Source organism: Anolis carolinensis, chromosome 3 (assembly GCF_035594765.1).
Source record: "Anolis carolinensis isolate JA03-04 chromosome 3, rAnoCar3.1.pri, whole genome shotgun sequence".
Classification (NCBI taxonomy): Eukaryota; Metazoa; Chordata; class Lepidosauria; order Squamata; family Dactyloidae; genus Anolis; species Anolis carolinensis.
In genome coordinates this window covers 124,047,117-124,067,308 of record NC_085843.1, presented here as the reverse complement: position 1 = coordinate 124,067,308, position 20,192 = coordinate 124,047,117, and the positions used below count along the sequence as shown (strand labels likewise).

At 39.4% G+C, this 20,192-nt stretch overlaps 1 protein-coding gene across 2 annotated transcripts; it reads left to right on the top strand.

Moving 5' to 3' along the window:
* The first annotated feature begins 1,799 nt into the window (after window positions 1-1,799).
* On the top strand, window positions 1,800-18,826 carry bivm (basic, immunoglobulin-like variable motif containing). Of its 2 annotated transcripts, none has more exons than XM_016992306.2 (10): window positions 1,800-1,970; window positions 4,948-5,518; window positions 7,145-7,271; window positions 8,523-8,618; window positions 8,765-8,869; window positions 9,218-9,312; window positions 11,303-11,435; window positions 14,589-14,672; window positions 15,658-15,754; window positions 17,569-18,826. In XM_016992306.2, the coding sequence occupies exons 2-10, from the start codon at window positions 5,044-5,046 to the stop codon at window positions 17,860-17,862; spliced, it is 1,506 nt and encodes a 501-aa protein (XP_016847795.2). In that variant the 5' UTR covers window positions 1,800-1,970; window positions 4,948-5,043; the 3' UTR covers window positions 17,863-18,826. The 2 variants fall into 2 exon arrangements, with proteins under 2 accessions (XP_016847795.2, XP_008105185.2); XM_008106978.3 differs by having other exon boundaries at window positions 1,800-2,085.
* The last annotated feature ends 1,366 nt before the right edge of the window (window positions 18,827-20,192 follow it).

Here is a 20,192-nt window from a genome sequence, read left to right as displayed (position 1 = left end):
GAAATAGTTTTCTAAGATCTAGAGATGCTCGTAGGAACACATAAGCAAGCGAGAGCCCCAAAGTGGCAGGTGAAAACCCGGAACCTTAAGCCATGGCTGATACTGAATGAGAGACTCCTTCCTGTGCACACAGAAGACTGGCCGACTTGGAAGGGGCTGAACAGACCGTGCTCTGGCACCACGAGATGCAGAACGAACCTTAGGCGGCTGAGGGGAAAAGGGAAGGGGCCTGAGGCTGTGAGGAATTGTGGGAGTTGACGTCCAAAATGTTGGCCCCATTTTAGGAGGCAACTCCTGGCAGTGAGACCAGAAAGATGCCTGTTGGCAGAAACCCAGGCAAGTGATTTACCTGAGCTGCCCATTTTAAACGAGTCCCTGCTTTGGCGAGCATTCAGATTAGGCCCAATTGAAATTAGCCAGCAAGCAAGGTGAGAAGGTGATTTTCAGCCAAGGAAGATTTTATTATCTGCAGATAAGATGCTAGCTAGTGATACATTCACAAAGTAGATAGCATCCGGAATACAGTTTTATAGCCCTTTTTATACATAGGCTGCAGCCAAGCCTCTAATTCTGACCAGTCACAGCCACTGGCCAGCGTGGGCTGGGAACAAAGGATGATTAAGTGTCCATAAATGGGGTTCCTTTTACTGAACAGGAAAAATAACAAAGTGATTGAGGGCATTTTCTGGCCCTACCCAGGAATGCTATTGTCTTATGAGATGAACATGGCATTGCCCCTTAATAGGGCTGGCCTCGTGGTTCGAGACCCCAGAGAAACAAATCATCTTATATTAATACAATCGTGCAAAAATGAGAGAGGTTGGGGTTTGGCAGTATACATGCAGATTCCTTCTGATGCGAGAGGTCCCGTTTATCAAAGGCGCAGTGTGGTGAAATTGGTTCTTTCCCAAGGGGGCAGGAAGAGGTGATTGCCCTGCCTGAGTAAGCTATTGTGTTGCAATGTCCAAGAGATGGACATTGCAACTGAGTCCCTTCGGGTGAGAAGGGTGGGATATAAATGTGATAAATAAGAGATGGGTGAGGCTGGGAATTGATGAGGAAATTCCCAGCTTGGTTTCTTTTCCCCGGGCTATGTAATTGTGTGGGATACAAAACATCTTTGGGTTCAGGAACAAGGTTCCGGATCTCAGGAGCATAAAACATTAGGTTAACACAACATATAGGTAAAATAGGAACACATAGGAAAAAACATGGAGCATTTAGGGCAAATTATATACATGAAAGACATAGTTTTCCAAAGTACCTTTAACAAGCCAGGCTTCCCAGAGGATAAGGGGGAAGGAAGGCAGGCAGAGTGGAAGAAAAGGAGGAAAGAGGGGGGGGGGGGGAAGAGGGAGGAAAGGAGGAAGAAAGAAAGGGAAGAAAGGAGGGTGAAGGAGGAAGAAAAAAGAGAAAACGGGAGACCTGGCCCAGTGAGTGGGGACCTGGCCCAGGCAAACTAGACATTCCAAGGACCCGGGGTGGTTTGCTCATGCAACAAAAATACCTGGAGGGCCCAAGTTTGCCCATGCCTGCTCTACAGTGTGCATGCACCTACTATTTCAGTCCTTTGTGTGGACAAAATGAGAACTTTTGGGTAAGGGGTGCTCCAGTTACATTTTATTTCCTTGGTTCTTGAAAGCAGCCAATGGCGTTGTCCCTTTCCTGAGCGGCCGGCAAGGTAAAGCCAAGCTCCAATCAGATCCCGATTTGGAGGAGATCTTGGAGAGGATTGGAGGCGGCGGCGGGGCCTGCCGCGCGTGCGCAGGTGAGCTCCTTCAGAGCGGTGAGAGCGCTTTTCCCTTTTTCCACCGGGCTGTGGCGCGCGCGCGCGCGAGCGAGAGAGAGAGAAGGTTCCGGCATCTGCTTCTGGTAGAATTCATTTCCAGGCAGGAAAAAAGGACCGAGAGGGTTGGGAAGGGCTCTGGTAGGCCCCGTCTTTGCTTCCTCCCCGGAAGTGCTTCTGCCAGGTAAGCTCGGTTGCCTCCCCTTTGGGTGTTCGAGCGAATGGAAGAAAGGAATGCGCGGTTTTCTGGAGCTTAGAAGCAAAAGCAAGCAAAGCCCCTCGTGCTTGTTTTCTGCACAGTAAGTGACCAGATGGGATGACAGGCACCATGCGCTAAGAAAGAGAGGGTTCAGCAGGTGAAGGAAGGAAGCGGGGCTCTTGTGGGGGTCTCAACCCTCTCAGCCCCCCCCCCCCCCATTTTTTGTACTCTGCTGACTTAGGGTTACATTTACACAATGGAAGGAATGCAAGTGTTTTTGTGTTTTAGCTTTCAACATACCACTGTTTTCTAGCCTTTTAGGTTGTAATGTATAATGTTTTTATGAGACTGTATCCCACTTTCCTTGTGTTGGTCTGTGATTGTAATAAAGATTTTTGTTTGTTTTGTTGGTTGGATTAAAATCCATGTGCCGGCAGGACTGCTGACGATGGTTAGAATCCGAGGAGAGCGGGAATGAGTTCCCTCTGTCAGCTCCAGCTCCCCATGCGGGGACATGAGAAAAGCCTCCCATAGGATGGTAAAACCTCATATATCTGGGCACCCCTTGGGCAACGTCCTTGCAGATAGCCTGGTCTATCACACCAGAAGCGACTTGCAGTTTCTCAAGTCGCTCCTGACACAAAAAAAATAAACAAACATACATTTAAAGCCCAATGAAGGTCAAAGTAGATAATAATAGTAATACATTTTATTTATATTCTGCTTTATCGCCCCGGAGGCACTCAGAGCGGTTTACAGGATACACATATAAGGCAAACATTCAGTGCCTTTTACACAGTGAACAAGAACAACATACAATACACAGATATCTTCAAAACTACAGCTTTACCGGTAATGTTATATGCATCTCAAAAATGGACAACAACAAAGTTAGAGGAGGAAAAACTGGCAATGGAAAGAAGGATGCAATAAAGAACTGTGTCAAAGAACTGGGGTATGTGATGTGGTCAATGAAAGAGCTGGGCCTGCAAAAGAGAAGGCTGAGAGGAGACATGATAGCCATGTACAAATATGTGAGGGGAGGTCATAGGGAGGAGGGAGCAAGCTTGTTTTCTGCGGCCCTGCAGACTAGGACACGGAACAATGGCTTCAAACTACAGGAAAGGAGATTCCACCTGAACATCAGGAAGAATTTCCTCAGAGTGAGGGCTGTTTGACAGTGGAACTCTCTCCCCCGGGCTGTGGTGGAGGCTCCTTCTTTGGAGGCTTTTAAGCAGAGGCTGGATGGTCATCTGTTGGGGGTGTTTTGAATGCGATTTCCTGCTTCTTAGCGGGGGGGTTGGACTGGATGGCCCATGAGGTCTCTTCCAACTCTACTTTTCTATGATTCTATTATCTATGTGGCAGGACATAGATGGGCAGGACATTTAGCACGAACAAAAGACAACTAATGGACATGTTGATTAACGAACTAGATACCAAGAGACCAGAAGTGCCCCTTGGGCAGACCTCGTATTTGATGGGACGAGCCAATGGTTAAGTTCTTCGGCCAGAATGGAAAATTAAAGTACAGGATTGTATATTTTGGCAAATGGTAAATTTGTGTGAAGCCCAAAGTAGATTGATGACAGATAGGATATTTCCTAGTTCTATACAGAAATATATGCTATTTATTTACTTGGTTTATTTAGCTTAACCTCCCACCTTGGGTGCATCTATGCAGTAGAATGAATGCAATTTGACATCAGATGGCTCAGTGCTATGGAATCATGAGTGTTGTGGTTTTGCAAGTCTTATCTGCCTGAGAGTGCTGTTGCCGCACCAAACTACAACTCTCCTAATTCCATAACATTGAGCAATGCCAGTTAAAGTGACATCAAACTCCCATACCGTAGATGCACCCCTTTGTTTCCATTGAGCTCTGGATGATGTACTTTGCCTCCTCCCAGCTAGGTAGATAGTGCTAAGACTAGCCAAAGCCCCCTCGCACTGAATTTCATAGCACAATAGGGGTTTGAATCCAAAACCTTATTGCAGCACTATATACCTGGGTTCCATATGGGGCTCCCCAGTTTTAGTGGCATTGTACCTATAAAGACTGGATTCTGGAGTCAACATGAGAATCAAACTAGATTGTCTTCATTGACTGCTTGTGCGGGCAGCTTGTGCTTAAGCACTGCCCTTATAGCCCTAGGTAACAAATGAGCACATTCACGGCAGAAGGAAAATGTGGGTGAGAGTCTTCCACTATTTTACAGTAAATTTTTTAAAGGGAGATACTCATAATTGCTAAGGGCCAGATGAATGTTTCCCCTTGAGAGCCAAGGAGATTTCTCTACCAGTGAGTGCCTTTCTTTGTTCTAGACATTTCATAGCTTGAATTATGCAGCATTAAAGCAAGTTGGTTCAGATCCCTGAATGTATATATGTTTTATTTATTTCTTCCAAGTATTTATATCCCAATTTTCAGCCACAAAGGTGTTCAAACATGCTGTTCTTTAGCAACAGGGTGCTTTTCTTCGATTCTAAGAAGTCATTATTCTGTGCTACCAACAGAAAAAAAAGCTTTATTTAAATATATAAAAAGCACCTGCAATTTTAAGATGTATCCCATTTTTAGAGATGTTTATATGTGGAAAAAGACTGCACATTTGAAATTAAGAAGTGCAATATACCATATTTCATCAGATATTAGTTGTACCCCCTCTTTTCTGGGGTGTCAAAATTGGTATCATATTCTTCACATAATAGTCACACCTCCTATTTTCCCATTTAGAAAAGGGGGAAAGTATGACTAATGTGGTGAAATAAAATACATTTAGAAATATCTTGACATATAACTTAAATGCTCTCACAAGGCAGAGAATTGGTTCTTCTGTATAAGCTGGGGACACTTAGACATGGGTATACAACTGCTATTGTGAAAAAGTCATGTATCTTCCTTCAGTACCTCTAACATTATTCATATCCACTGAAAGCATCTTTTAAATTATTATTTCAGGTATTTCAAAACTGCTATAACTCTGGAAGAAGTGATGTAGACAGTATTTTCAGTTCAGAGGGAGGCATATGATCTTGAAACAGATTTCTTCATTCAATGCCTAACGTTGCAGACTCTCAATTAGAGAGCGCTCCTGGAGAAAATGGACCTGGAACAAAGGCTTCAGAAGTCAATCTCCATGAGACTGTAAAGCAGTTCTGTACAGCAGGCACCTCTGTTGCCTCTTTGGGATCCAGAGGGGACAGGCATTACCCATGGAGCTGTCCTGTGACTCACACCCGAGAAAAGTTTTACACTGTCTGCTCAGACTATGCTTTTTTAAATCAGGCGACATCCATTCGCAAAAGCCCAAGTGCTACAGTTAGTGCCTGCTTACAAGACAATGCTGCCTTAAGTGCTGGGAATAATTCTCCTGGTTTCCTTGGTGTTCGGACTGGCACGTCAGACATAGTTTACAATGAAGATGCTAACCTGGAAAGTCTGGCCAGTAGCCTGGGAAAACTCCCACTGGCATGGGAAATTGATAAGTCTGAATTCAGTGATTCATCCCCTGATCTGAAGAATCAAGCAGGTACAGTGAAAAATCTGGGTTAAACATTCATATGGTCAATGTTTTGTCTTTATAAGTGAAAAACTATTCCAGCAAACATTTTGTCTCCTTTCAGTGCATTCATACATGGTTTTTGTTACAGCAAATATAACTGAGACTTATATATTTGTAGTATATTATATCTGTGGTTTCATTTATCCATGTCTGACAAAGTATGTCTTTTATAGGCATTTTCTAGATTCTCCAGTATTCAGCCAGAAGGTATTTATTTAATAGCGTTCTTTATTATCCACACTTTTGCGTAATCTATGCAAAGTCCTGGAACAAATCACCATGGATATGGGGGCCTTACTTTAATTATATTGGTGAAATTGTTTTTGTTTTTACATATTAAAAATAGGATCGATGCCACTACTGGCTCCATATTTGCATCTGGTTGCACCTGTCTGTATATTTAATGAACACATATAAATGTACTTATATGTACTTGGAATGCATCTACATTGTAGAATTAATGTGTTTTGACCCCACTGCAGCTGCTATGCTGTGGAATCCTGGAGTTGCAGTTTGATGAGGCACCTGAGCTCTTTGGCAGAGAAGGCAAAAGACTTTCTAAAACTACAGCTTCCATTATTCCATAGCATTGAGCCCTAACAGATAAAGTGGTGTCAAAATGGATTAATTCTACAGTGTAGATGCACACTTGGACTTTATTTTGTCTCAGTAATGAAGGTTAAGTGAAGCTGAAGGCATCACAGAATGAACACATTTTAAAGAGGGATTTGAAAGGAGACGGAAATGGCCTAGTGTGAGGTAAAGTTAATGTCATTTAGGATGAGTGCCTGGAGCTTTCTATTTTAGAGAACAAAAATGTTTTCAGAACTTGCTAAGTATTACTCATGTCAATTGTACATGGTAGACTTCTCATGGACACAGCCAAGAGAACTCTATTTTATTGTTTCATTTCCCTCTGGCGCCACATTGTTCCTGTATTTCATAAAGTACTATTTGATCTTTTGAAGTTCAATTTCTGTGTATTTTGCAAATGGTGTGTTTTGAACCATACAAATTGTGAACTTGAGACATAATGTATCACTTTATGTAAGTGCATGTTAGACTTTCTTTTGAAAAAATGCAATAGTAGTTATAATTTTGCATACACATCAAAGGAAATAATGATTAATCTGTTAGTAAGAAAAAGTGTCCTCATTTTTTGGTCCTCCCCAAACTATCATACTTTAAAATGTGCACAGCTCGGAAATCAGTGGAAGAGTTTACTTTTTCAGCTAAGATTCCATGTGATGAGTAACCTTTTTTGCCTGTGACTTGTTTGTTTTTTGCTTTTTGTGCATCTCCCTCTCCTGTACTCTTATCCGTTGTTTTGTCTTAGAAGGAACTTCGGATTGTGGACAGGTTTGATTATGGCATTGAGGTTAAATTAAGACAGCAATACAAATATGTTTGTGAGATTTTGGAGTATGATATAATTAGTACAGGGCAGCATATCTTTATTTTTGAAACACAGTTTTCTCTTTATGTGATAATGTTGTAGAACCACTTCATTTGAAATGTCATTCTCTATAAAAATCTTCATTTAATAAATTGTACTGCTTATTCAGAATCTTTTTACTTGAACATATTTTACAGGTCACATGAAGAAGCAAGGAAGCAAGAAAATATCTGCAGATAAAAAGAGTAAACAATTCAGAGAATATCCACAACATTACGCCCTTGAAGATGTAAAACAACGCAAAGTGTTAGACCTCCGGAGATGGTAGTTTTCAAGAGCTATTGTTAATGCTGTTAACCATTTTGAATGTCAAAAACTGAATATTTTTAATGCCTTTTTGAAAAGTTTAACCTAAATAGCATAATGTAATGGTGATAATATTACCCAGATTGTAGAAGATGCATCATAGCTGTGTTACAGTTTTGTGTGTATGTGTTCAGACTCCATTCATAAATGAGTGTCCTCTTGCTGCATGCTGGAAAACAAGACTCCAAATAGTAGAAAAATCAAACCCCCAAAACCTTGAGTGTTCAGAATGGATACTTTTCTTATCTCTCTAGAGATTATATATATATATAATAGATTGTGCCACAGAATGTTAATTTTCTGTAGGATGGCAGTGAGATCCAGCTTCCTCCCTCTTAAAGGGACAGTGACTATTTTAGTGAGTGCTTTTCTGGATCCACCAAAGGAAGAATCATATATTTGGCATAGTGTTCTAAGTTGAATGATCTTTTTCTTTTAATTTTCTATTATTTAGTTATATGGTTTATTGAGACAGAGTTTGTTTGAGAATGAATAAGTCAACTCTCCACTTTCACTGGGGCTGAAGCACAGAACCCTCATGAAAATAAAAGAAACAGAAACGAAGACTTTTTTTTGTTGCCTAAAAACACCTTTCCAGCAATTTTTTTTACATCTTTTGGTATAACTCTATGGTCAACTTCAACTGGAAGCTGAACTAAAAATCACATTAGATTCCTACAGTGTTGTTCTCTCTAGAAATACTTAGGTTCTTCAGCATGACTGGAGAAAGTTGACCATAGAGTTACACTGGGGACCTAGAGATTCTAGAGAGAACATTTAAATCAAATTTTCAAAACCACAAATATGTTGGAACAACAGTAAAGTGTAAGCCTCTGCAATCCTACATGATCTTCAGAATACAGAGTGAAAACAATAAAACTGTATTAAAATAACTAACATTTTTAGGGATGTGTTAGCTCACTTTATATGTTTCAGAAAAACTCTGCCATATCTACCAAGAAGCAGCTAAAGTTTGTTCTGTTTTGATATATTGCTCTCCTACTGGTCACTAACATAGTGTGAGTGAGAGTGTTTTGGTCTATTGCTTTCTTGGAAGAAACATCTATTGTGACGTAATGCTACCCAAATGCTAATTTTTAATTTGTGAATAGTATAAGCAAAATAAGATGTTCTGAAGATCTAGAGATGAATATTTCTAAAACTTCAAAACTTGGCATATGTAATAAATTATATCTGCTTTTTTAAAAGGTACTGTATAAGTCGGCCACAGTATAAGACTTCCTGTGGGATTTCTTCTTTAGTCTCTTGCTGGAATTTCCTATATAGCACAATGGGAACTGGAAAGTAAGTCACAGTACTATGTCTATTTAAATACATTCATTTGGTTGTATGTCCTGTTAGATTCATTAGACTTATACTCCCGTAAGTATGTTTAATATATGCCTGGATGTGCCTTTAAAAAAAATATTTTTTCATCTTTTAAAAACCAGTTTGCCACCTATTACCCAAGAAGAAGCATTGCACATATTGGGCTTTCAACCTCCTTTTGAAGAAATTCGATTTGGTCCCTTTACTGGAAATACTACATTGATGAGGTAAAAGGGTTCTTTTGCCGTATGTCATGCTGTTCCATAGACTTAAATGTACACATTGAGTTGCTTCTTTAAAAAGTTATATCATCATTACTCTATAAAAGTATTGTATCTTAAGGTTTCAATCTTTTTTTAACCAACCTCGCAGAAACTTAGTTGCATTTAATAGGTCTTATTTTTGATGCATCTACATGATTATTCTGTATCTACATGATTATTCTGTATCCTGCATATTTAATTAGGGTGTGTTGCAAGCATGATAGTGTTTAATTAATTAAAGCCAGGCTCTGTTAATGTGAAATTCTATGTTCATGTTTAGTACAGAATTCTGTATGGTACTATGTTTTTCAGATGGTTCCGGCAAATCAATGATCACTTCCATGTAAAAGGATGTTCATACTTTCTCTATAAACCTCATGGGAAGTACAAGACTGCTGGAGAGAGTGGTGAGTAATTACTATTAATAACCCACCTCAGCCATCCCAGAATCAGATAGAACAATAGGAAATAAGAGAAAGGGAAAAAATGGCATAGCGCAAACAATATGTAACTCTTAACTCCTTGTATCTTGTGCATTGTTGAAGCAAAACATTCTTGAAGGGTTGTTATCATTTTCTTTTCACACTGCTTCCTCCATTGTTGAAGGGGGAGAATAGGCAGCTATAGCTTCCCCTTTTAATTTTTCCTTCACTGTGTCATCTGAACTTCCTCTGACCTGCTGTGCAAAGCAGAGTTTTATGTGTGCATCCCATCAGTTAGCAGGTGAACCAGGAAGCTTGAATTACAAGGCTCTTGACTCAGTAGCCAGGAGAGAGCCACACTAATGCTTCTCCTGGTTTACATGTAGAGGTGCTTCTGGAAGCAACACATAATTTGTCTGATTGGGCAAATATCTTACATAGAGATTTGCTTTAGTAGCTATAGCAGTGGACCCTTTGTGTCCACTGGGGTTTGGTTCCAGGACCCTCATGGATATCAAAATCCATGAATGCTCATGTCCCAATACAGACATTCCCTGGCAAGATAAGGCTCTGTAGTGTTGTTCTTAGGTTGAATGTGCATGTAAGTCAATCACTGCAATGAATCACTCTGACCAGGAGGTCATGAGTTCGAGGCCCGGCTCGGAGCCTATGTTTATTTGTCTTTGTTCTATGTTAAAAGGCATTGAATGTTTGCCTATATGTGTAATTTAATCCGCCCTGAGTCCCCTTCGGGGTGAGAAGGGCGGAATATAAATGCTGTAAATAAATAAATAAAATAAATAAGTCGGAACAGATACATTTTAAAGCCAATTTGTGGGCTTACTTTAGTTTTAGATAACATAGGAAAGGGTTAATACCCCTGCAATGTTTGTTTTGTTGTCTATGCCCTTATTTAGAAGATTTCATCTCATTTTCTGTCCCTGTGACAAATGGATTTTGAGAATTTGGATTGTGTGGAAACAAGGATTGGTGATAAAGCTTCAGTGGAGACATCTTTTCCACATAACCCTTTCAAGAGTGGATTTCCTTTCCTATGTGTAGATTTCTCTCACTTCCTGTTGTTTCAGGGACAAGAAGTGAGATTAAATCTTTCTAATGAGGATATAAACAGCAGTAAAATCTCATAGTGGCTCTAACCCCACGTCAAAACTAAATTTGCACAGAGTTACACTTTAAATGCAACTTAGACAGATGTTTGTCTTAACATACTATTTATTTTTACTTGTGCATGTAAATGCTTAATTATATTCAAATTTTTCAAAAGGCCTGGCACGTACTGCTGTCTGTAGTGCCTGTTATCTTCCATGATTGTTAGGTAAAGGTAAACTTTCCCCCTGACATTAAGTCTAGTCATGTCCAACTCTGGGAGTTGGTGCTCATTTCCATTTCTAAGCTGAAAAGCCAGCGTTGTCCCTAGACACCTCCAAGGTAATGTGGCCGGCATGACTGCATGGAGCGCCATTACCTTCCTGCTGTAGCGGTACAATACCTATTGATCTACTCACATTTGCATGTTTTCGAAATGCTAGGTTGGCAGAAGCTGGGCCTAATAGCAGAAACTCACCCGGCTCCCCAGATTCGAACTGGATTGTTAAGCTGGAATTGCCTGTGTATGTAATGATGTAATAAAATTGTGCCGCTCATATACAATGGTCAAAGTCTGCTTTTGGAAATATTTGGTGGGAGATATTTTCACATACTAGATTGTTGAATGCATGGATACAGAATCCATGGATATGGAGGGCCAACTCTACTTTCAATAAAGATTGGATATCTTTAAAAGCTATTACTTTTATGCTAACGTTATCTGAAGTGGCCTGCAACCTATCTTCATAAAATACCTGAGATCTTGCAAGTATTGTTATTAAGGAGGGGTTTTTTGCCCATTACATATGCTTTTTAATACAAACTAATTTACTTTTCAGTTGTTGTTTTTTTTTTTTTTCATCTTCAGCTTCAGGAGCATTGGCAAAACTAACAGAAGGACTGCGAGATGACTCAATAGCCTACATTTATCATTGCCAAAATCACTATTTTTGTCCAATTGGATTTGAAGGAACCCCAATCAAACCTAGCAAGGCATACAAGTAAGGCTTTTGTGACATAACTGATGCTAAATGAGTCTTTGAATGAAGTGTTACATCTGTAAAAACTGCCTTGGAGCACTATATGTGCCCCTAGGGCTACACTTTCCTCTGTTTTAGACATCATCCTCAAAAGTTTTGGCAATAGTAACTGCAAGGACAACAACTTTGATGTGATTTTTTGGAGACAGCCCTGTACTAACTAAATCCTCGAGTGCAAAGAGCATTTAGTACAGGGATGTCTTTAAAGGTATTTTAATGAGGAAAATTAGAAGAGGTATCTGTGTGGTTTAGAATCATAGAATCATAGAATAGTAGAGTTGGAAGAGACCTCATGGGCCATCTAGTCCAACCCCCCGCTAAGAAGCAGGAAATCGCATTCAAAGCACCCCCGACAGATGGCCATCCAGCCTCTGCTTAAAAGCTTCCAAAGAAGGAGCCTCCACTACAGTCCGGGGGAGAGAGTTCCACTGCTGAACAGCCCTCACTGTGAGGAAGTTCTTCCTAATGTTCAGGTGGAATCTCCTTTCCTGTAGTTTGAAGCCATTGTTCCGTGTCCTAGTCTGCAGGGCAGCAGAAAATAAGCTTGCTCCCTCCTGCCTATGACTTCCCCTCACATATTTGTACATGGCTATCATGTCTCCTCTCAGCCTTCTCTTCTGCAGGCTAAACATGCCCAGCTCTTTAAGCCTCTCCTCATAGGGCTTGTTCTCCAGACAAGTGAAAAGAGATATCTGTCTTGTCTTATCTGTCTTATCTGTCTACTGGAGGTAAAGGTAAAAGTTTTCCTCTGACGTTAAGTCCAGTCATGTCTGACTCTGGGGGTTGGTGCTCATCTCCATTTCTAAGCCGAAGAGCCGGTGTTGTCTGTAGACACCTCCAAGGTCATGTGGCCGGTATGACTGCATGGAGCACCATTACCTTCCCGCTGGAGCGGTACCTATTGATCTCACATTGGCATGTTTTTGAACTGCTAGGTTGGCAGGAGCTGGAGCTAACAGTGGCTGCTCATGCCGCTCCCGGGGTTTGAACCTGGGACCTTTCGATCTCCAGCTCAGTGCTTTAACGCAATTTGCCACCGGGGCTCCTGTCTACTGGAAAGTGTGTTCAAAAGGCTGCTTTTGCACTGTTTTGTGCATCACTGCATATTTTTCAGTGCATGTATATTTTGGATTTTGATATTGAAAGAGAAAAAGTAAGTTTAATTTGCGGTATAGAATTGTGGAGGCAAAAGGGATTCTAAACCCATCCAGTTTTACTTTGTGCCAATAGAAAGAACAGATACCTCATTCAAATCTAATTACATATGTGGCATTAATGTATCATGCAGCTTGTTAATTGCACTGTCCTTTGGGTAACTGGTATCTTGGAGTGAATGTGTGAAAGTTGCAACATAAATTAGTTTAATCCTTTAGTATTATACAAGTCAATGAAACATAGGCAATAATCTATATATATAAAAGAGTGATGGAATCCCGGCGACGGACAAAACAACAAAACTACAGGCCCCCCAACCATGAAATTTGACAACACAACCCATAATCCACGCCTCTAGGTTGAGACAACAAAAAGAAAAGAAAAATAAAGTCCTAATTAGAGGGAGAGGAGTAATGGTTTTTATCCAATTGCTGCCAGTTAGAAGGCTAAGCTCCGCCCACTTGGTCTCCTAGCAACCCACTCAGCCCAGGGGACAGGCAGAGTTAGGCCTCACTTAGGCCTCTTCCACAGATTATCTAATTTGCACTGGATTATATTTCAGTGTAGACTCAAGGCCCTTCCACACAGCTATAGAACCCATTTATAATCTTATATTATCTGCTTTGCACTGGATTATCTTGACTCCACACTGCCATATAATCCACTTCAGTGTGCATTTTATACAGCTGTAAAGAAGGGGCCTCATATAATCCAGTTCTAAGCAGATAATATAAGATTATCAATATACAGTACAGTTTCACTTATCCAACATAAACAGGCCGGCAGAACGTTGGATAAGTGAATATGTTGGATAATAAGAAGGGATTCAGGAAAAGCCAATTAAACATCAAATTAGGTAATAATTATACAAATAAAGCACCAAAACATCATGTTATACAACAAATTTGACAGAAAAAGTAGTTCCATACGCAGTAATGCTATGTAGTAATTGCTGTATTTACAAATTTACCACCAAAATATCACAATGAATTTAAAACACTGACTACAAAAACATTGATTACTAAAAGGCAGACTGCGTTGGATAATCCAGAACATTGGATAAGCGAATGTTGGATAAGTGAGATTCTACTTTAATATGAAATAATTACTGTGATAGAATAATACAGAACAATATAATCTCTAAAACCAGGACAGTAAATAAAGAGCAACACTCTGAAAGCTGGGAAATTGAAAATTCCACAAAGGAAACAATCAGGGCCAGCTAACACAGACAAAAACAATCAAAAATATTGTATATTCACAACCTTTAGGAAATAATATCCCCTGATGGCGCAGCGTGTTAAAGTGCTAACCTGCTGAACTTCTGGACCGAAAGGTCGCAGGTTTGAATTGGGGGAGCGGAGAGAGCCCCCACTGTTAGCCCCAGCTTCTGCCAACCCTAAAGTTCAAAAACATACAAATGAGAGTAGATGAATAGGTATTGCTCCGGCGGGAAGGTAACGGCGCTCCATGCAGTCATCCTACATGACCTTGGAGGAGTCTATGGACAACGCCGGCTCTTCAGCCTAGAAATGGAGGTGAGCACTAACCTCCAGACACGACTGGATTTAATGTCAGGGGAAAACCTTTACCCTTTACCTTAACTATCACCAATTCCTCAATACCTTATTTCCCATACTATCATACTTCGCTACAGCAACGCATGTCCGGGCATAGCTAGTAATAATATATAATTTTACTCATGCTTCCTAAAATTCAATATTTTAATGTCAAGGCATAGGTGACTAGGAATGGTGAAATGTAAAAGCCTTAAATCTATTGGTATAGAAGTTAGAGTCAGTGGAATGTACATACATTTGAGTCACCATTTAGTAAATGGTTCAATGAGTCTTCTTGTTTGAGATTGCCAATAGGATTCAGGTGACATACTCCCTGTTCAAAAAGCTTTATTCCTAAGACTCCTACCATGATAAATGTACATATGCCTTTGTACACTAGAGGGCGCCTCTTACAGCAAGAAGTGGAACATTGGATACTCATTGGAGAACCCAGCAGAAAGCACCCCACAATACATTGCAAAAAGTAAGCCAGCATACTCACTATATCTTTCTGAAGAAATTTAAGCACTTTTTATTTTTTATTTTTTTCTATGACTCCTGTGACCATTTTGAAACACAGTATTGTTATAAAAATGTGTTGTAGATACTTACTTAAAAGTCAAAGCAGATTTGGGGGCTAAAAGTATGATTTTAAATTTGACCCATCGATAAGTCAAGGGTCATTCCACAGCTAGGGTAAACCACCAGTCCTGTTTTCAGGAGGGCAGCAGCCCCTGGCCACCATCACCATTGCCCCATCCAGGCATTCAGAAAGGTCAGAAGTGGCACCACATCAGAGACGGTAGAGGGGGGTCCATGCTTCGTCTGTGATAGACTAAGCTCTTGCCTTTCACTACTTGTTGGCTCTCCAGATTTTGTTGCTGTATCTTTCACCCATGAAGTTAATCCTATCAATAAGACTAGAATGGATCTTTGGAGTGAGGAAATGATCTACAACATACTACATCTGTTTGGAGAAAAAATGGGGAAATTTCATTCCCATCTTTAGGATGAAATTTCCCATCATGGCAGTAGAGTAAAAATCCCCTTGCTTGTTGTTGAAACAATCTGGTGGAATAGGCAGAAACAAATGGAATCAGATTATGTCAGAATATTACTGGTAAAAAGAAAAGGCAAAATATTTAAAAGGAGAGTAGTAAGTTGGTGATGAAAACAAAGTGTTGAAAAATAAGACCTGGTTGTCATAGGCCCCTGCTATTTAGTGTGTGCATGTGCATTTTAAACTCGCAGACTTGTAGACTTGATATGGTAGCAATTGCTAGCTTTTCTTTTGTTTTCAGAAGAAAGTATAATATTTGTCATGTGTTGTACAGGATGCTCCTGTTTAAAATTCTGTTTGTTGTATCAATACTAAAAAATCCATATTGTAAAAACTGTTTAGGTGTTGTGCTGTATTATACTTGATGTTCTAGCGCAGTGTGTGATCCCTTTTCTGTCTTTCTGTGTAGGTGGGCAGACATTGTCACCGACCTAAACACTCAAAATCCAGAGTATCTAGATATTAGACACTTGGAAAGAGGCATTCAGTATCGGAAGACAAAGAAGGTATAAAAGCTTATATGAATGTAGAGTGGAATGTTAGTTCTAACGTAGCATTTGTGTTATCAACTGATATAGACATCATCCCAAGTTTGCCTTGGGATTTAGCTGCGAGGAAGTTTGCTATATAACTAATGTAGAAGATGGAAAGATTAATCAATATGTACTCAACTAGCACAGACAATGTAAGTGCGGGAGGTAAATGCATTGATAGTGCATTTCTTTCCAGTTTGACTACCTTTTTATCTGGAAGATAGTCACATTGGAAATAAATGCAAAGGTTATTGTCAAATTACTTCTGGAACTAATACATTTCTTAATATATCCCACTTTTCCTAACTTAGCTTAAAAATTACATCCAACATTTTCAAGGAAGCAATGGTTTTACTCTGTTGTAGCTAGTAAAACCAACAAGGTCTTGTGGCACCTTGTGGGTTAACAAATTGACTGTGGAATACTTTTTTGCTGTCTTTAGTCCAATTCATTAGCTGCAGGGAGTGTTAACTAGTTTCTGATACAGCACTGGATGAGGGGAAATTGTGAAGAGTTAGTCAAGTAGGAATTAGATGTATAAAATATTGATATTAATATTATATTAATATGGATGTATTAATATTGATATTAAGAATGGCTATTCAAAACGCAGCCTAAACATTTATGATGTGTGCTAAGATTTTTTAGTTGGAGTAGACTAAAAGATAGAATAGTTAGTACCTTTGCCTATTTTCTGCTCTAGCTGGAATCACTGCTTAGCAGGAGCCATTAATAAAGAAATTAGTATGGCTCAATGTGTAATGCTTAAATGCAATTGGTAGTCCCAATCTAAGTGAACCCATTGAATAAGTGGGATTTACATGAATTTTGACCTGTTATTTGATGGATAACAGTTTTCAGGAACAACTAACTTGAATAACAGTAATAATACTACATGTTTCAGAGTCTTGTGCAACACATACTTACTGGATGTATTTATGTATATCTTATGTATAAGATAATTTTGTGAATATCTCAAGGGCAAATTTTGGAGCCAAAATTGTGGATTTGATATGACCTACAGACAAGTCAAGGTGCATAATGGAGCATTCCCTGATCAGACATGGGGTGTTTGTGTATGTATGTCAGGTTGGTGATTGACAGATGAAGTTCTTGCACTCTCAGTGACTCAGCAGGGGATTCCAAAGAGGGTGTATATGTATGTCTTGTGCGTGTATGTGTGTAAATTGGTGCTTCTTTTCCATCCCAACATCATCTCCTGTAACAGAAGTACTGTTCACCCATTCCCTGCACTTTCCGTACTTTGGCTGGGGATTCCAAAGAGTCCTGCTGAGGCACAGAGATAATGGTGCTTCTTTCACAGGACACTATGGTTGGATGGACTGCTTTCTCCATATAAATGCCTCCTATAAAGAAAGTGCTTTTCCTCCCTCACATTCTTTTTACTTGTTCTTGAAAAATGGTTTACTCGAGTTATTAATCAGCCACAAGTCCCTTTTAAGGCACCTATTGAAAGATAATTGCTGTTCGGATAATACACTTAGTATTCTTTGTCAGGGCTTTTACTAGGAAACCCTCCTTTAAAAACATTATGACAAAAATTGAAATTTTCCGTAGCTGCCATCTGTAACTAGAGTATACATAATGTTGCTTTAGTACTGATGAACCAGAGTTGGAAGGAAAGTATTAAATGAAAAGTGGAGTGAAGAGGAAACAAAGTAAAGGACCTTGGTAGCAAAAATAGACCATTCCCCCAAATGTTTATAAGCTGTTCACATGGAAGCATATGAGTGAAATGTGTCCATTTTTTGTGTTTTGGCTTCTAGATAGGAGGAAACCTGCATTGCATCATTGCTCTTCAGAGGCTTCATTGGCAGAGGTTTGGCCCCTGGAACTTTCCGTTTAGGAATGGCAAGGAAGACTTGCAACCAAACTCTCAAACGCAGGGCATAGCCAAATCTGAAAGTGAAGAAAATATTTCTAAGAAGCCGCATGGTCGCCTGGGTAGATCTTACAGCGCTAGTTTCCACCAGGAGTCTGTCTGGAAGAAGTTGTCTCATCTTCACGAAAGGAGGAACAGTGGCTTTCATAGTTACACAGATTATGATGCAAATGACTGAAAGAAAAGACTGTAGCATCTGCTGTACTGTAGATATGCTAAGATACAGGCAATTTTATTACACAAAGAGTAGGGCATGGATAGAAATGTCAGTATAAAGTGGAATGTTGGTTGCATTAAATATGTTGGGGGTAATGAGAGATGTTAGCTCAGACATAAGCACAGAATATTGCACACTTACAATCCAGTATAATTGGCAATTGACCTGTGTTTCTCGTGATGTGAAACCAGGGGTGGGTGGGAACATACAAAAAGAAGAAATAGATAACACACGAGATAAAGCATGAGCGTTTTTCACTTTCTAAAAGCATTTCTGAAATATAATGGTCTTAAAGGTAGAAAGTATATTTGTTTTTAAAGATTTTCAAAATGCAATAAAGGACATCACAGTCCAGTTCAAAACTCACAAAACACCAAATGCTAAAAGCATGTATAAATATTCAGTGATATCAGTTTATCAACTTGAACATTGTTCTGTACAACTTATATTAATTGGAGACCTTCGTTGGCAGTTGTAAGTGGCAAGCCTATATAGCAAGCCCTGAAAAGCTGCGGAACCTGCTTGCTCCTTTTTATGGGGAGGCAGAAAAACATTCCACTGCCAAGTGTATACTCCTCCAGCACCTTTCTGTGTAGTCTCAATTAATTCACATTTTAAATGCTGCTTTTAAACAAAAACTCAGTTTCTTTGGCAACCCAGTGACCTTATAAACATGCACATTGGGCTGCCTCTGCATTGTTATTCCTCTTGTGCTTTCCAGATCCTTTCCACGTTACCCTTTAACTGTTTCATTGTTAATAAGGGAGATGCTTTTAAGTGCCGAAACACACTGGCAGCCGCAGTAATATACCTCTTTGGCCAGAACACTGTTTGTATTTTTTCAGGTGATTATGTCAAGTAGCTTTATTTGAAATTATAATAATATGTTCTCATTAAAAAAACAATAAAAAGTATTGTCTTGTAATTTTGTAGATTTGCATCCCATTTATTCAAAAGTAGGAGACGCTGGAAAAAAAATACTTCCTTTCAAAAATATTCTAGTTTGTATATGTTCTAAGAAAGATTGGGGGAAAAAGCAAAATTGTTCATATACTTTTAGTGTATTTGGTTTACACAGATGGATTCTAATATGGAAATTTAATACGGCATGCCTTTTTTCTTAGCCGTATAAGGAACCAAGTAGACATAAAGGGATCTTGCTGAAATGAAAGTGCTTGAACTGCTCAAATGTATTTACTTGAATTTACTGTTTTCACTCTGGGGGATATGCTGCATCTTTACCTCTCCAGTATATCTTCTCAAGGATGGAGAAATAGTAAAGGTAAGGTTTTGTTCAAGAATAGGAAATGAGATTTGTCCATGTTACATCTTTCATTGCTAAGGGAAATTATTCTGTATCTTGGCAGGTACACAATTGTATGCTGTGCACAACTTCGGTCATAGCTGCAAGAAAAAGCAATATCACATTTTTAAAATATCTGTTGTGAAAATGAATACTGAACAAAAAGAGTGTACTAATTATGTTGCTAACCTTGAGAAGTGACATTTAACTTTGAGAGCTATGCATGATTTAAGTGATACATATTAGATGTCTTGCAATAATGGATTATATAGAAGCTAAAAGACTACCTTTTGCCCTGTCCCAACGCATCTTGAGAAATCAAACATGAACTAAGTATGAGCCCTTCCACACAGTCATATAACCCAGAATATCAAGGCAGATAATCCACAATATCTGCTTTCAATTGGGTTATTACAGTCCGCACTGCGATATAATCCAGTTCAATGTCAATTTTATACAGCTGTGTGGAAGGGGTCTATATTGCTATGATACACTTTTAAACCTGCATTCAAAAATATCAATTTTTTGAATGCAGGCTGAAAAACATATTTAGCAATATGCTCTATTAATGGGGTAGGAAAAATACATCCACGGGGATCACATGAAGATGCCAAAGCAAAAAAACCCCAACATTTTGTTTTGCCCCTAAATACCTTCAGCTAGTGTATGAAGATAATTTCATGGTTATTTCTGGGCCGTCCTTGTGCTGTTTTATAGTAAGGACCTAAAGGGAGGAAATGGCGAAATCACCTCCATGCACTAACTAGGGCATGTTTTGGGTTGAGGAAAGACCCTTCCCCCCAGTTTATAATATTGAAGTCATCCAAAAGTGTACTTACGAGGTAACTTATTGTAAAAAAAAAAAAAAATCTTTGTCAGGTTAAAACTGGTCAGAATACATGGTGACCGGTTTATATCCTATTTCTGTGCCAAAAAGCAGCAACTCTTATGTATCTGTCACTGGGGAGTGTGGAAGTTTGGTGGGCCT

Bases quoted from the DNA above. Each gene is read 5' to 3' on its own strand.
- bivm (XM_016992306.2), top strand. From the start codon at position 5,044: ATGCCTAACGTTGCAGACTCTCAATTAGAGAGCGCTCCTGGAGAAAAT. The intron at 8,870-9,217 runs GTAAAAGGGTTC...TATGTTTTTCAG, and splicing joins GGAAATACTACATTGATGAG to ATGGTTCCGGCAAATCAATG. The intron at 14,673-15,657 runs GTAAGCCAGCAT...CTTTCTGTGTAG, and splicing joins CCCACAATACATTGCAAAAA to GTGGGCAGACATTGTCACCG.